Source organism: Suricata suricatta, chromosome 7 (assembly GCF_006229205.1).
Source record: "Suricata suricatta isolate VVHF042 chromosome 7, meerkat_22Aug2017_6uvM2_HiC, whole genome shotgun sequence".
Lineage (NCBI taxonomy): Eukaryota > Metazoa > Chordata > Mammalia > Carnivora > Herpestidae > Suricata > Suricata suricatta.
In genome coordinates this window covers 142924216-142939778 of record NC_043706.1, presented here as the reverse complement: position 1 = coordinate 142939778, position 15563 = coordinate 142924216, and the positions used below count along the sequence as shown (strand labels likewise).

General features: G+C 61.3%; 1 protein-coding gene across 1 annotated transcript in view; it reads left to right on the top strand.

The window, feature by feature from the left end:
* RPS6KA2 (ribosomal protein S6 kinase A2) overlaps positions 1-15563 on the top strand; it is a 307190-nt gene that overhangs the window by 281071 nt on the left and 10556 nt on the right. The window contains exons 17-21 of the mRNA XM_029943268.1: positions 1043-1168; positions 9165-9254; positions 10537-10695; positions 12024-12185; positions 14831-14907. Of these exons, the coding sequence (XP_029799128.1) occupies positions 1043-1168; positions 9165-9254; positions 10537-10695; positions 12024-12185; positions 14831-14907 (614 nt within the window). The remainder of the gene's footprint in view (positions 1-1042; positions 1169-9164; positions 9255-10536; positions 10696-12023; positions 12186-14830; positions 14908-15563) is intronic.

Here is a 15563-nt window from a genome sequence, read left to right as displayed (position 1 = left end):
CCCACGCCCCCCGACCCGCGCCCCCGACCCAGCGCCTCCCGACCCCGCGCCTCCCGTACGTGCAAGGGGGGGCAGCACCCGGTCGAACAAGGACAAGAGCCGGCCTGGGATGGGCGGGGCAGGGGCCGGTGCCAGGAGCGCTTTCTCCGTCGGCTCCTTTCCCAGCCTCGTGGGGGTCACTGAGTCCCAGGGTGACCCAGCGGCAGCTCTTACCCTGCTCCACATCCGTCCTGACGAAGGGAAAGGTGTTCTGATGAGAACGTGCCCGTGGCGTCTGCAGCGGGGACCCCACAGGCTCACGCAGTGCAGTCGGGCCGGGACCGAGAGCGATGTGATTTGTGGCTGCCATTCCCAGGCTGTGAAACGGACTGTTTAGGAGGCCGAGTCAGATGACATTTTTGAAAGGAGATTCCCCCCAGTAAGGGTAACCGGATCCAGAGCATTCGAAGAAGGAATTGCAATAACATGTTATTGAAGGCCCAGGTCAGGGAAAATTGGGAGGCGCTGGATCTCCATGTTCTGTCCCCAGAGCCTGTGGGAGCCCCCGGGTGTCTGGCTTGGACACTTGATGGGACAGTGTGGACCGTAACGGGGGCTTCCTGACGGCTCTGAGTGCACAGGGTGAGGGATGGTCCTCCGGGCAGACGTGGGCCGCGCCTGGGGAGTCTCGGGGTCAGATTTCCAGGTAGATGCGGACAACCCAGACATGCCCTAGACTCGAGCATCAGAACCGCACAGCCAGCGTCTGCGGGGGCTTCTGGCCCACTTTCTGGGGCTCTCAGGTCTTCGGGGGGGATGGAGGGATGCGGCCAGTCAGCTGACACTGTGCTGTGGTCTAAGAAGGAAGCTCCTAACCGGAGAGCTGAGGGAGGTGGGGGGGTCAGTCTAGAGCCCATGTTTACCAGCAGGACGGGCCCTTGGCGTCAGGGAGCCCAAGGGCACCGTCGGGAGCCCCCTTTCTGCCCGTGCCCTGCGTGCCTGTGGCTGTGTCCGCGCACGGGGAGCCCTGACGGCCGCCTCCGCCCTTGGCCTCTCTCTGCAGCAGTTACACGGGAACAACATACACTTCACCGACGGCTACGAGATCAAGGAGGACATCGGGGTGGGCTCCTACTCCGTGTGCAAGCGGTGCGTGCACAAGGCGACCGAGGCGGAGTACGCCGTGAAGGTAGGAGCGCGTGCACGCGGGGCTGCCGAGGTGACCGCGGCGGGCGCGGCCAGGCCGGCCCCTGCCTCCCTGCTCCCCGCCTCCCCGGGGCTCCCGTGACGGAGTCGGTCTGCTCTGATATCAGGTCACCCATTCAAAAGTTATTTTGCACATCAGGAATATTTTCAGTTTTATCCCGCATCTGAGGACTGACCACCTTTAGTGGCTTGGTATACAGCGCCCACTGGAACAAAAGCTTGGGGTGCCCGCTATTTTGGAAAACACAGCGGGGGGACAGGCACCGTGTTTGGTGGGAGGCGGGAAGGCAGGAGGAAGCCACACTCACCACCGATTAACTCACAGAAACGAGTAGGGGTGTCAACCGGTTAAACCTGTGAAAACCTAAGCCGCGAGCTGGCCACTTACGTCTCCGCCATCCAGGAGAGTCCGTAGCGGTCATGGTCGGTCTCGATCTAGAACCCCATCTCCACCCAGTACCTTTAGCCTCTGTGATTGTTGCTGTACTTGACATTTCATCTGGGAATCCAGATACCAGTTTCTTCGGTCTTCTGGCTGATAAGATACGGACTAAAGCCGAAGCCTCCCGCTAAAAGCGTGACCTAGTTTAGGTATAAAGCGCATGTGGAACATTCTCTCCACAGGAGAGAGAGAGTCTAATTCTACCGAGGTCCCACTGAACCGACCTGGGGACTCGAGAAGCGGGGTCCGGCCTGTGGCGCTGCCATGGCCAAACCCAGGGCTGTCTGTAGCACGTGTGCCTGCCCATCCCCCAGTGGGGGGAACCTTCTAGCAGGCGGCAGGGTAGAAGGAGCAAGCCCGTCCATGGCGGTTTTCGTGGCCTCTCGTTCAAAATGATGACTGGAGGCAGATGAGCTCCTGCCCAGCGCCCTGCCCACGCCCCACACCGGTAGTGAAAATAGCTTTGCAAAGAGGCAGACCCCCCAGAAGAGCATGCACACCCACCGGGGACCCCCACCTGGTGTTTCCTGCACTGAAAAGATGTCCAACTCTGTCTGAAAAAGACACCAGCCAATGACACCTAGACCAAAGGCCGTAGGGCTAGTTTGGGTTGGAAATCAATGGCTGTGGACACGCGTGTCTTGAATTCCTCTGATGAGAAAGAGCGTTTGAAGTATGGGGGACGGTGTGGAGCTCTGCGGACGCGCCTCCTGCGTGCAGCCTGCCCACACCGGGAGCGGAGTGCAGTGTGCACGACACTGCTCACCGTCCGGCACGCACGGGAGCCCAGATGGGGTCACGGACGGTCACCGCTGCCGTGCGGGCGGGCTTCTGCGACTTGCTAGGACCTGGGCTGCTGAGGGGTTTCGTGTCTCCTTCTCCTCGGGAGAGCGCAGCGGAGCGCCTGCGTGGCCGCCCCTTTCCCTGGGCAGCCACTGCTCCCGGTGCCCGATGCGGGGCCACCGCCTCCTCCGCTGAGAGCATCTCACTGGCACCTCAAGACGCAGGCTTCCCAGGATGCATGGGCTTCGGAGGACATTTTCTGCCCGGGTCCCGTCTCTCAGAATTCCTCCTGGCAGTGTAGCAGGTGACCGGCAGCAATTCTGGAAACAATCGATGCTTCCAGCCCACGCAGAGAAACACATCTATTGTTGGGCTGGCTCAGCGGCCACGACGCCCTTCTAGAAAACAGCCTGCTTCTGTGCAGCTGATCAGCTGCGTTTTGTGTCTCTGAAGATAAACCTCCCATTGACAGAGGCTCCGCGTACGGTCCCCGTGTCCAGCTCTCTCATAAAAACACCGTCTGAATCTGGCTTTGTCCGTGGCTGTTGCTCGGTCCCTGACATTCTTGTGGAGGCCACGCCATGCTGGAAACTTCTGAGGCATCTCACCCCAGGGCCCAGAGCCCAGGCGCGTGTCTGCAGCTCGGTGCCACAAGAAACCACGCCTTCCTGTTTCTTTTCTGTAAGCCTTGAAGCTCCATGGACGGACGGGGCTGGCGGGCCTGGCAGGGAACCCCCTGATCCTTGCCGAGACCGCACTGGGTCGTAGTTCATTGTCTGCAAGGTACTCACGTTCTCCAAGCGCAGGAAGGAGCCCGCGGGACCCAGAGCTGCGTAAGCCGCCGGGTGGAAGGAACTGGTCAGGCCGTTGTTGCTGGCTTGGATTTTCTTCAGGGGCCACAGGACTGGCAGGCATTTCCAGGCAAGGAGCTCGGTTTTCAGTGTGGGCCCATCTGTTAGCAGAAGGTTTGACCGTCCTGCAGACCGCCATCCTGCCCTTTGTCGGCATTTTCCAGGTGGAACGGAATGGAAATACTCTGGCCTTTCTCTGTGTCAGCTGCCGGGCTGACGCGGAGCGGAGCCGGGAGCGAGCACTGCATGGCGGCTGGCACGCGGTGTGTGCAGACCCCGCATCCGCATTCTCCCGTGGATGGAAAAGGCTGTTTCATTTTGGGAATGAAATTCGTCCAACTCCACGGGCGAATTTGCAAACCTACCCCCTCGAGTCAAGAGCAGAGATCCGAGTGCAGGGACCTGGGTGAGCCACAGGATGGTGACCAGAGGGCCGGGGCCCCTGTGTCGGGCAGCCCCCATCAGTCAGCTGGCTTCGCCCCCCAGGGACACAGGCCATGTGTGACACATTCTGCTTGTCACAGCCGGCGTGTGGTCGCCGCCGGTGTCTTGGGTGTGTGCCGTGAACCTGCGGTCCCTCCGCGGGGTGCATGCCCTTGACCTCGGCAGGCGCCGCCTCTCTGTCCCAAAGGGGGGAGCACTCGCACTCCCCTCCAGCTCCGTCCGTGCCGCCTGAGGCTCGCGCAGCCTGGGAGAAGGGGCCAGCCCCCCGAGCGGACGGGGCGGGCGGCCGTTAACTTGGGGTCCGAGTCATGGGACCCGCGGGGGAAATGCGCCGTTTCGATGAAGTCTAAGCTCCCTGAACGTTACAGTGAAGCTGTAAGTGGAGAAGGTGGACGGACGCCCGTGGGAGTCGGGCTCCTGGTCTTTCCTGTGTGTCCCCCGCTGCTCTGCCGCCAGCTGCCATTCGCCGCCTTCGTGATGCAGCTGACTCGCCACCAGCCTCTCAAGTGCATGATCACACCTGCCAAGATCTTCCTGAGGTTCTGGAGTTCAGGACACCATGTCTTTGGGGCCGCTATCCTGCCCCTCCCACTCCGTCCCCCCATCAGGCCCGGCCTTGGTGTCCCCGCACCTGCTCTGTGCCCCTGAGCAGCCCTGCGGCCCCCCAGGCCCCCCTTAGGCTGCCGCGGGCTCTTCCACATGTTCACGTCCAAGCTCATTCCTCTGCACAAAAGTCCTTCCAGGCCTCCGTCCCATGCTTGAGCCCCAACCCACAGCCGCCAGCAAGGCCTGTCACCTGTCCCTCTCCGCACCTCCCCACTGGGCTGAACTCCCACAGCTGCCAGCAAGGCCCGTCACCTGTCCCCCTCCACACCTCCCCACTGGGCTGAAGTCCCTGAGCTGTTCCCACACATGCGAAGGTCCCACCTGGGGGACACGTTTGCCTTCCTGCGCTGGAACTTTCCTCCCCGAGACCGGGTGCCAGCTGCCTCGTGTCAGCAGGCCCCTGCTCTCTGGCGTGGTCCCCTGGCCCCGTGCCCTGGCCTCCGTGCTGTCACTCCAAGCTCCATGGCCTCCAGTGCCTTCTCTCATGATGCTTTAACGCCCCCGTTGTGATGCTTGGTGTCAAGGACAGGTGTTAATTGTCAGGAGCCACAGCTCCTTCACCTTCCGGATCACCCTGAGCCTTTCTCTCTCAGGCTTCTTTCTCGCCAGTGTGGACAGGACAGGCATTCCCCGGAGCGTGTCCCGTCGGGGAACACGTGCACTGTGCACGGATTCCCTTGTTCGGCAGGCCGATCCTGTCCGTTCCCTGGCACAGTTGTTTCACGAGTGCCTGTCCTACGGCAGACACAGCGTAGGGTCTGGGTGAGAGCACAGACATGTTCTCGGGGACCCGTGAGCCAGCCACCGAGGCGGTTTGTGGATCCTGGAGCCGGAGGCTGCAGCAGAAAGTTCCATGTCACTGAGGAGCCTGAAGCTGAACGCGCTTCGGACGTCAGCGCTTCCTGCTGGCCCGTGGTATCTGCAGACGTACACATGCACCCCCCCCACCAGCCGACAGGTGCCTGTGGGGGGCCGGTACCCGTCGGGAGCCGTGGTCTGCCCCTCCTGGGCAAGCGTGCGCGTCTGACACGGTCACGCCTTCTTTCAGACGTCTATTTGTGTTGCTCGAAGTCACGTAGTTTGTTTCAGCAGTGGACTCAGTACAAACACTGCAGGGTCCTCACCGTGTGTGAGGCCGTGTTGCCCCGTTCTTTCCAGAGCAGAGCCGGGCCCACCCACGCCACGGCAGTGGGGCCGGTGCTCCCTGCGCGGCTGTCCTGTGTCCACTGTGCACCGTTTACGGTGGCGTCAGCGCCTCTGTGCTCATTCTGTCTGTCTGCCGTGTGTCCACTGAAAACCCAGCGGAATGAAGACAAATGTTTGGCAGGAGAAGAGCTTATTTTTGAAGAGAACCCTGGCAGGGAAATTTTAATTTTTTTCTAAGCAGGAAATCTCAGAATTATTTCACTGTGTAAGCAAATTACTTTGCTTAAATTAATTGTACGAGAGAAGGTGTCTGTTGAGTCTTACAAAAGCTGGCATGCGCTCCTACCCTGTCCCAAGCACGGTGTTGGTGCTCGAACGGGCCAGGGAGATGCGCCGCCCGCAGCCTGGGAGCCCACCACGTCCTCACAGTCCTTCCCCGCGGGAGTCACTGTCCCGGGAGGGGCGCTCGCGGAGGGAGCCGGGGAAGGGAAGGTGGAGACACGCAGAGATGGGAAGGGGAAAGCGTGGGGCCTTAGGCCTCACCTCGTGGCCGGGAGTAAAGTGCACGCGAGGGGAGCCTGGCTGGCTGAGTTGGTGCAGCACGAGGGTCTTGGTCTCGGGGTCATGAGTTCAAGACTCATTAGGTAAAAAGAAAGGGAGAGAGAGAGAGGAAAAGAAAGAGCGAGAGAGAGAGAGAGAAAGAAAGAAAGAAAAAGAAAGAAAAGAAAAGAAAGGGAGGGAGGAAGAAAAGAAAGATGGAAGGAAGGAAGGAAGGAAAAAAGAAGAGAGAAAGAAAGAGAAAAGGGAAAAAAGGGAGGAAGTAAACAAAAGGAAAAGGAAAGAAAGAAAGAAAGAAAGAGGGAGGGAGGAAAGGAGAAGGAGAAAGGAAGGAAGGGAGATAGAGGAAGGAAGAAGGAAGGAAGGAGAGGGAGGAAGAAAGGGAAAGGAGGAGGAGGAGGAGGAGGGAGGGAGGGAGCGGCAGGCCGGACAGCCGTGCACGTGATGGCACCTCCGTGCTCCACCTGCCGGGGGGGGGGGTCCCCTCTGCCGTCTGCGGGGAGGCCTTGCCCGGGGGACACAGACCGGCCTCGTGAGCCGTGGCGCTTGCTCAGGCCCTGGTGGCAGCTGACCCCACGCGTCCCGCTCGCTGTCTGGATGAGGACAGGGACTGCAGGGACTGTCCTGCCGGCCCCGCCCCTGCGCTCCGGCGGGATGACCTGAGCGTCAGCCAGGAAGGAGGGGGCCTTGCTCAGAAGCACGTGGGCTGAGCACCCCTTCTTGCGTTGCCTACGGAGCACACAGACCGAGGACCTGACCCGCCGGCCCGTTCCTGAGCGAGAAGCAAGTCTAGCACCGCCCGTCCAGAAACAGCCCCACAGAGGAGTGTCGGAACATCCTGGACGCGTCCGAACATGGGCTCGACCTCGGGGGCTCTGCGCCCCAGCGCGCCCTGCAGCCTGGGCCCGGCGGCCAGCACCGTGCCTCACGGCTCAGCGTCTCTGTCCAGACCCTTCTTCCTTACCTTTCAAAGAAAAAACCCCACAAGATTTGTGGCACCAAGTGGCCAGGACTTGCCGACAAGTTCAGGATCAACCACGGCGTCTGAATAGAACGTGTAGCCGCGTGGACGCGGGTCAGCCCTGCCCCGATTGGGGAGGCGGTGGCGAGCCAGGAGGGCGGCGGGACCCGGCTTCCCCTCCAGGCGGAGTGCCCGTGTCCCCCGCACACCCCCCCCACCGCCCTGCCCCCTGGCTTCAGGTGAGCTGTGCCGTCGGGAGGCGCCCCAGGGCGGAGGGAGGTGGAGCCCCGGCTGCCAGCTGCCGTCAGTGACAGTCCACACAGCCGCCGGCGGGTCCATGGCTGCTGTCTGCCCCTCCCCCCCCGCCCCCGGCCTGCACCCCACTCCGCTGGGAGGGTGATCCACAGATTCATGTGAACATGGTTTGTGTTACGAAATCTTATTTGAAAAAATAATGAATCTACCACTAATTTTTCAAGAAATCCAATAATGTACTGTAACCGTCTCAAATTTCAAAGAGAAGGTCACAGGCCAGAGAGGCTGACTGTCCCTGTGGACCGTTGGGGCAGCTCGAGAGCCACCGAGCCGCAGGTCACGGACGCCCCGGCCCCACTGACTGAGCCTTCGCGGAGGACGCTGCGTCCGCTGGCAGCTTCTTTCCGTGACAGATGTCATCCTGGGGACTGAGCTCGGGCTTTGGTGGAATTAAATGTAGCAAGAGGAGAAAAATGTGTCAAGGGGGGAGCTTACCTTTTGGTTAAACAGCGCATGTCACGGGTCCTGGGGCACCAGTGTCGTCGGAGCTTGGCTGTGGGCGTTAGAGCGGAGACAGAGGGGCGCCCGGGGGGCTCAGGTCACGATCACAGGGTTGTGGGATCGAGCCCCAAGGGCTCTGAGCTGAGTGGAGCCTGCTTGGGATTCTCTCTCTTTCCTGTCTCGCCTCCCCCCCTCCAGTTAGATGCACTGTGCGCCCCTTCTCACTCTCTCTGAAATAAAATTAAAAAATAGGAGCACCTGGGGGCTCAGTTGGTTAAGTGTCCGACTCCGGCTCAGGCCATGATCTCACAGCTCGTGAGTTCGAGCCCCGTGTCAGGCTCTGTGCTGACAGCTTGGAACCTAGAGCCTGCTTTGGATTCTGTGTCTCCTTCTCTCTCTGCCCCTCCCCTACTTGTGCTCTGTCTCTCTCTCTCAAAATAAATAGACGTTAAAAAATTAAATTAAATTAAATTAAATTAATAAAATAAAATAAATCCAAGATGGAGAGAGGAACGTGACCATCCCTGGCAGTGAGGGGAGGGACGGAGGGTGACGAGGGACAGAGTACCAACAGCGGGTCCGATGCTGCCAAGGACTCTGTTCATCTAAAAAAAAGAGGTTGAGTTTCAGGCAAAGCCCCACTTAGAGTTTCTGACGTGAGAGAAAGCACCGGCAATCCCCCTCACCGTCTAGCGGTCAGACGATTGCACATTCTCCAAAGAGCAAATATTTTAAAATTAGGTGAAGCTAATGTGCAGGAACAGTGTAGAGACCCTTCTGTCTCTAACGTGCGAGGCGGGGTCACTTGGATGGGGTGCCCTACCCCCACGCGGGCACAGAGCCACTTCCAAAGGGACCGGCCGTGATGCCCCATGGATGGGTCCCTGTTGGACATAAGTGTCTGCTCATGACCCCCCCTCCTGCTGTTAGAGGCCGTCTGTTTTCACGGGTGGAAGGATTCCATCTGTTATCCCGAGACCTGGGCTCCAGACGCTGGATGGCGGAGGGGAGGGGACGTCTGTGTCTGAGCCACAGCGCCCCGGGTCCTCTGGGGAGGGCCAGGCACGTGGCCGCACTTTGTTGTTGGCACGTAGCGCAGAGTAAGGTAAGAGACGCGCAGCACGAGAGGCTGATTCTGGACGACACAGTGCCCAGGCCACCAACCAGAGCCCGGCTCGGTGGTTCAGGGCCACCGTCCGTTCTATGGCGCCTGCGTGAGCTCCCTGACCCCCCGCCCCCACCGGCCCTGCAGTAGCTTGTGATTCGACGGCGCCAGGGGCTTGGGCCTGCCTTCCGGAAGCGCCACCCTTCGCCAGGGGGAGGGAGGGTGGCCGTGACCTCGGCAGCTGTCAGTCATCCCGTGGGCCTGAGCCGCGGGAGGAGCGGCCAGACAGGGTCCCAGCGGGGCCTCCCGTCTCGTGCTCTGTTCCAGATCATCGACAAGAGTAAAAGGGACCCCTCGGAAGAGATCGAGATTCTCCTGAGATACGGACAGCACCCGAACATCATCACGCTCAAAGACGTGAGTGGCCTCACACAGCGGCCGTGACGCGTGTGCCTCGCGTGTCTTTGGGGGTGGCCTTCCCCGCCGTGGGGCGACAGCTCCTGCTCCCGCGGGCGCGTGCCGGACCTGCCTCTGCCGCGGGCACCCAGGGGCATGGGGCACCAGTCGAGCCTGGGCTGTGGGCCCGCTCGTCCCCAGCCCTGGACCGCAGCCCCTCCGATCCGCGGGCGCGCCAACAGGGTGGGCTGGCTGGCCACCGTCCAGAGCCCAGCAGAAGTGAGAGGAGGGAGGGGGCGAGACGAGGGGGTCGGATCCCAGACCCCAGGGTTTTGAGCCCCCCACCCGGAGTTCCCGCCAGGCCCGTCCGCTCCGCAGCAGGAGAACCGCAAAGCCCGCCAAGTCCCGAGGAAAATGGGGAGCCAGCATCCATGTTGGCAAGAGTAGAGCGAAAGCCGGCTCTGTCCCTCTGGGTCCCCGTCCCTCCACTGCTCTCTGCATTTCGGGTTTTATTTGTATGTTAAGATCCACATGCAAAAACCGGCTGGTGTGAAAATTCCCTGAGCGTTTCCAGCCACTTCCCCGTGCTGGGGTGAGAGGCCCCCAGCCGGCGCTACCGTCCTAAGTGCGTTCTCAGACGTGGAGCGTTTTCCAAGTTCATAAACGAGATAAATCCGCCCGGACTGACTTTACCTCTTGTGGTGAGCTCCGTCAGGCAGACCGTCTGCGTGATTTGTTCTGGAAGGTCACTGATGAGTGAGCTAGAAAAGCGCTCGTGCCTGGGTGACCTGTCCCATTGCCACCCGGTTCTTCTAAAGGCCTGGGCACGCCTGTGGGCAGGGGGTGGTGCCCACAGAGGCGTGTCTCGGAAGGAGCAAGGGCAGAGGGGGGTTTGGCTGTTATGGGTTTTTTTTTAATGTTTATTTATCTATTTTGAGAGAGAGTAGAGTGGGGGAGGGCAGAGAGAGCCGGAGAGAAACTCCCTGCTGTTGGCACAGAGCCGAAGGAGGGCTCAGACTCCCCAACCGTGAGATCGTGACCTGAGCTGAAATCAAGAGTCAGAGCCGTGTCGGGTGTGACTCGAACGGCCATTTGCTCATTTTTACCAGAAGCCTTGTTCTGACACCCGGTGGGGTGGGGGAGGGGCAGGCACTGAGGCCCCCTCTCCCTGCCCCCACCCCAGCACTGGCTTCTGTCCTGTCCGGGCCGCCCCGCTCCCCACAGCAGGCAGGCTGGCGAGGGCAGGGCGGCCACGGTCACCGCGTGGCCCCTGAGGTCTGTGCTCCCCCGTCTCCCCTCCCAGGTCTACGATGACGGCAAGTTCGTGTACCTGGTGACGGAGCTGATGCGTGGCGGGGAGCTCTTGGACCGCATCCTGCGGCAGCGGTGCTTCTCCGAGCGGGAGGCCAGCGACGTGCTGTGGACCATCACCAAGACCATGGACTACCTCCACTCCCAGGGGGTGAGCCCACCGCCCCCCGGGGGAGGGGGCAGGAGGGGGCTGGTGCCCCCGCGGCGTCTCAGACCCTTGCACACACAGTGCATGGGGGCTCACTAGGGAAATTCTGTGCACCTGGACCGGTTATGCAGGACAAATTGTTCGGGCTTGACACCAGAAAGTTCTGGAACTTCCAACACCTGCTCCAGTTGCAAACGAATTCCTTCCCCAGCACAGAGGAATTCTGCAGGTGGAAAGGCAGTCGTGGCTGGGCTTCCAAGGCCCCCCGTGTCCCACACCCAGCTCTGTGCTCTCCGAGCCGGGAGGCCGAGCAGAGGAAGGTCAGGGGTTTTGCCCAGGGTTGGTCACACACGAGTGAGCGACAGAGCCGGGGTCCTGCCTGGTTCTTGGCTTGCAGACCCCGTGCTCGCAGCCCCAGGCCGCCCGGCTGGGGGGAACGCACGGCCCCACGCCTTGTCCCCGGGGCCCATCTCCCCTAGGCCCTTCCCGAGGAGCAGACGGTGCTTGTTCCCCACTGGCCACCCCACACGGGTGGTCGTAAGCGGCTGAAATGCAGGACAGGGCTCCCCAGGCCCAGGCAGCAGGCCTGTTTGCGGCCCCCCAGCAGCCTGGGAGTGGGAAGCGTTTTCCCAGAACAGCCACACTCCAGAGGAAACCCTTTGGATGAGGTTGTTCCGGACCGGCTTCCACTGAATGAGGGCGGAGATGGGCCTGGACCCAGACTGTCCCCCTCCCCTGCCTGCAGGGCCCCCGTGACCCAGCTGGCACCGTGCGTGTGTCCCTCCAGCCTCCCTCTTCATCCCGTGCCTGGGGTTTAACGGGACGGTGCGCTTCCAGGCCGTGTGAAGAGGCGCGCGTGCTGTCCCTTTCGGAGAAATCGCCGTGCGCCCCAAGTGGCTGCTTGGCCCTGAGTCTCGCTGACAGCTCCCGCCGGCCCCCACCTCTGCCCGGAGCCCGCAGGTCCCTCGGCCCCTGGGCTCGCCAGAGCCAGTCCGGGTCCCGCGCCCCACATCCGCCTCGCCCCCTGGCGCGCCCGCCCCTCCCGGCACTGTGGCGTGGCGGGCCACCACGAGCACGTCCCTGTGGTCTCACCCACGTCACCTGGCTCGCGCACGCAGTTCCCTCCGCCGCGGCAGCTGCTTGTTTATACTTGTTAAAATATTCATTTGCCACCAAAGAGATTTCTAGTAGGTCCCCAGATCTGAGCGTCAATGTCAGAGGAAGAGAGGAGGGACCATGCCCCCCGCCCGCCCCCGTGCACGCGGACCCGCCTCCGGCGCCAGCGCCCGCCCGTCCCGCTGCTGCCCCAGCCTGACCTGCTGCCTTTCCAGGTTGTGCACCGCGACCTGAAGCCGAGCAACATTCTGTACATGGACGAGTCTGGAAACCCGGAGTCCATCCGGATCTGCGACTTCGGGTTCGCCAAGCAGCTGCGAGCCGAGAACGGGCTGCTGATGACACCGTGCTACACGGCGAACTTCGTGGCCCCGGAGGTGAGACCTGGGCCGGGGAGGGGGGGAGAGGGCGAGGTCTCCAGGCCGGTGGGAGCGAGGTCTTCCGGAAGGCAGGGTAAGATCTGAGCCAGCAGGGGAGAGGCCTCCAGGCCAGCAGGGTCAGCAAAGGAGCGGGTAGAGAGTTGGGTGCCTGGAGGCGTCCTGATTTAGTTCCGCAGTAACGTGAGAGAAGAGAAATGAATGAGAAAACCGTCAGCCACCGATCTTGCTCAAACACACTTATTTTAGCGTTTTATTTTCCTGTTTGGAACGTTTTTCACGGTGATGTTTTTACGTAAAATCGTTCCTGCGCGGCAGACCCTTTGGGTCGGACCCGAGCACTTGCTGGGAGGCACTGAGGAATAGTGTGGTCAGGCTCCCCCGTCCCCCGGGTCACGTGTGATCAGACATCCCCCACGGCCGCACCGACGGGCAGAAGGGGGCGCGGGGGCTGCGCGTTCGGGGGTGTCCTCTGGGCCAGGTCTGCCGCAGGCCGGGGGCCTCAGCAGAAGGCAGTCAGCGGCCGTGGCATGTCCCCGAGGGCCCCGCGGTGATTGGCTGGGGGGTGGGCCCATCTCTCCCTTCTCAGGCTCCCGGGGATGCTGTCGTGCGGCTCCAGAGTCACTGATAGGTTTGTGAAGACGAACCCAGTTTCTTGCTTTCTAGACGCTTAGCAGCAACACCCTGATGGGATGGCGGGTCAGGCAGGACAGGGGCTACATTTAGATGCTCCGTGGACCCTTCCGGCACCTAGTGGCGGGTCCGCGAGCTGAGAGCGGTGAGGCAGGCGGGGTGCTGAGCCACGATGCGCCGGGCACGGAGCCCCCACGACTGGGACTCGAGGCCAGTCACCCAGACCCTGGGTCGCCGTTAAAATAACTTACAAGCCTCTGTTGTCACCTTGTTTGATCAGGAATAATACTGATAGTACTGATTTTAGTGGCTATAGGATATCTTAAACTGGTGTCTTACTTTACCCCCTCCAGAGCATCTTCCCAGTGTTTACTTCTGTCTTAACCCGCCGCGTGAGGTGGGCAGGGCGGGTGCTGTCAGCCACGCGCCATCGAGTAAGAAAAAGCAGGTTCGATGCGTTCACGTGACTTCTGAAGGTCCCTCAGCCGGTGGAGAGAGGGCGTGACCAATGAGCGTTCCGCCGACTTCCGGGTGCTGGCTCCCCGCGGCGGCGGCGGCCCGGCGGTGGGAAGACGGGGGCCTTGGCCTTGTGTCCGAGACAATGAAACACGGTTCTCCGCGTTCAGTGCGGACTCCAGCGGCGTCCAGTAACGCGGGAGCGTGGATGCTGCTTTCTTTGTTGTTACTCAGCCAGGAGTTCGCCAGAGGCCTCTGCCGCTGGGGTGCGTGAGCCTCGGACGCGTGGGCTCTTCTGCTTTTACCGCTCCTCAAAACATTAGGCATAGGCTCACCATGCAGTGCAGCCCTGCCGGTGCCCAGCAGCCTGGAGGCAGGGACAGGAGCAGACGTTTGCCACCCCCCCATCACAGCAACACGAGTCACAGTGGCCAAGAGGTGGCCCCAAGCGTCCGCCGGTGGCTGACTGGAGGGCAGAACGTGGTTCAGTTTTTATTTTATTTTTAAAAGTTTTTTTAACTTTTTTTTGAGAGACAGAGACAGAGCGTGAGCCGGGGAGGGGCAGAGAGAGAGGGAGACACAGAATCGGAAGCAGCTCCAGGCTCTGAGCTGTCAGCACAGAGCCCGACGCGGGGCTCAAACTCATGAACCGTGAGATCATGACCTGAGCCGAAGTCAGACGCTCCCCCAACTGAGCCCCCGGGCGCCCCCAGAATGGGTGTGCACACAGTGGAGTGTTAGCCTTGAAGAGGAGGGTCACCCTGGGCTCCGCCGCACGGTGACCCTCACGCACGGTGCGTACGTATGACACGCAAGACAGAAAAGCACAACCACCGTACGCCTCCACTTCCAGGAGGTCCCTAAGGCAGCCACGTCCGCGGAGACCCAGGGGAGAAGGGAGGCCGCAAGGGCTGGGGGCGGGGCACAGGAGCCAGGGGGTGCCGGGAGCGGTTTCAGTTTTGCCAGAGGAAAGTTCTGGAGAGGGATGGTGGGAATGGTTGAGTACCTGAACTGTACCCCTGACACTGATTAAGGTGGTAACTGTTGGGGTGCCCGGCGGGCTCAGTCGGTTGAGCGTCCAGCTTCAGCTCGGGTCGTGATCTCACAGTACCTGAGTTGGAACCCCACGTAGGGCTCTGTGCCGACGGCTCGGAGCCTGGAGCTGCTTCCGACTCGGGGTCTCCCTCTCCCTCTGCCCCTCCCCTGCTCATGATCTGTCTCTCTCTCCCTCAAAAATAAATTAACATTAAAAAAATTTTTAAAGATGGTAAATGTTATATGTGTGTTTTGCCACATTTTTTAAAGTTCCTTAAAAAGTACGTGTTTCCTCTTCAATCCACATGTTGTGGATCTAGCAGGAACTGGGGTCCCTGTGGGCGCCCTGTCTCTGGGGAGCCTGCTGCAGGGCGCCACGGCTGACTTGGCGCTAACAAACGACAGTTCCACGGAGTGTCCCCTGTCCCCACCTGCCCGCTCGTTTCGCCATCGGAACAGCACGCCGGGAACGTGAACGTCCCTCCCGGAGTGCTCACCTGTCACCTGCTTCTCCCCTGCAGGTCCTGAAGCGACAAGGCTATGACGCGGCGTGTGACATCTGGAGTCTGGGGACCCTGCTGTACACCATGCTGGCGGGGTAATGCGCACCTCCCATCGGCGTCAGCGCCGGGCATCGTGAGGCAGAAGTGCGGGGGGCGGAGCCCTCGGGGCCCAGGGTCCGCCCTGCCCCGGGCTCAGGCGGGGACTCACGCTGACCGGTCTGGGGAGAACGCTTCAGGCTTCCTTAGCCTTTTCCGGACAAAGAACAGGGATAAAAAAGCTAGCCCAATGCCTTTTTTTTTTTTTTAATGTTTACTTTTGAGACAGAGAAACAGCACAAGCAGGGGAAGGGCAGAGAGAGGGGGAGACACAGAATCTGAAACGGCTCCAGGCTCTGAGCTGTCAGCGCAGAGCTCGATGTGGGGCACGAACCCGGGAACTCTGACCTGAGCCGAAGTCGGACGCTTAACCCACCGAGCCACCCAGGCGCCCCTGTAAAATGTATCCCCGGAACTGGGGAGCCGGAGCACGGAACCCCGCTCATCAGCAAGTCACCCAGGGCTCTGACCACGTGTCCACATTCTCCATTGCACCGCGGTCCCCCCAGAAGGTCGCGACATCTCCCCTGAAAAGCGTCCTCGTGAGTTGAGCAGCAGCCATTGCAGCTTCCTGGTCCGATGGCCGGAGGCAGACCGCGGCAGACGGCAGGGGACTGACCCGCGTGGCTGCCGGACCGCGCAGCCGGCGCCGGGG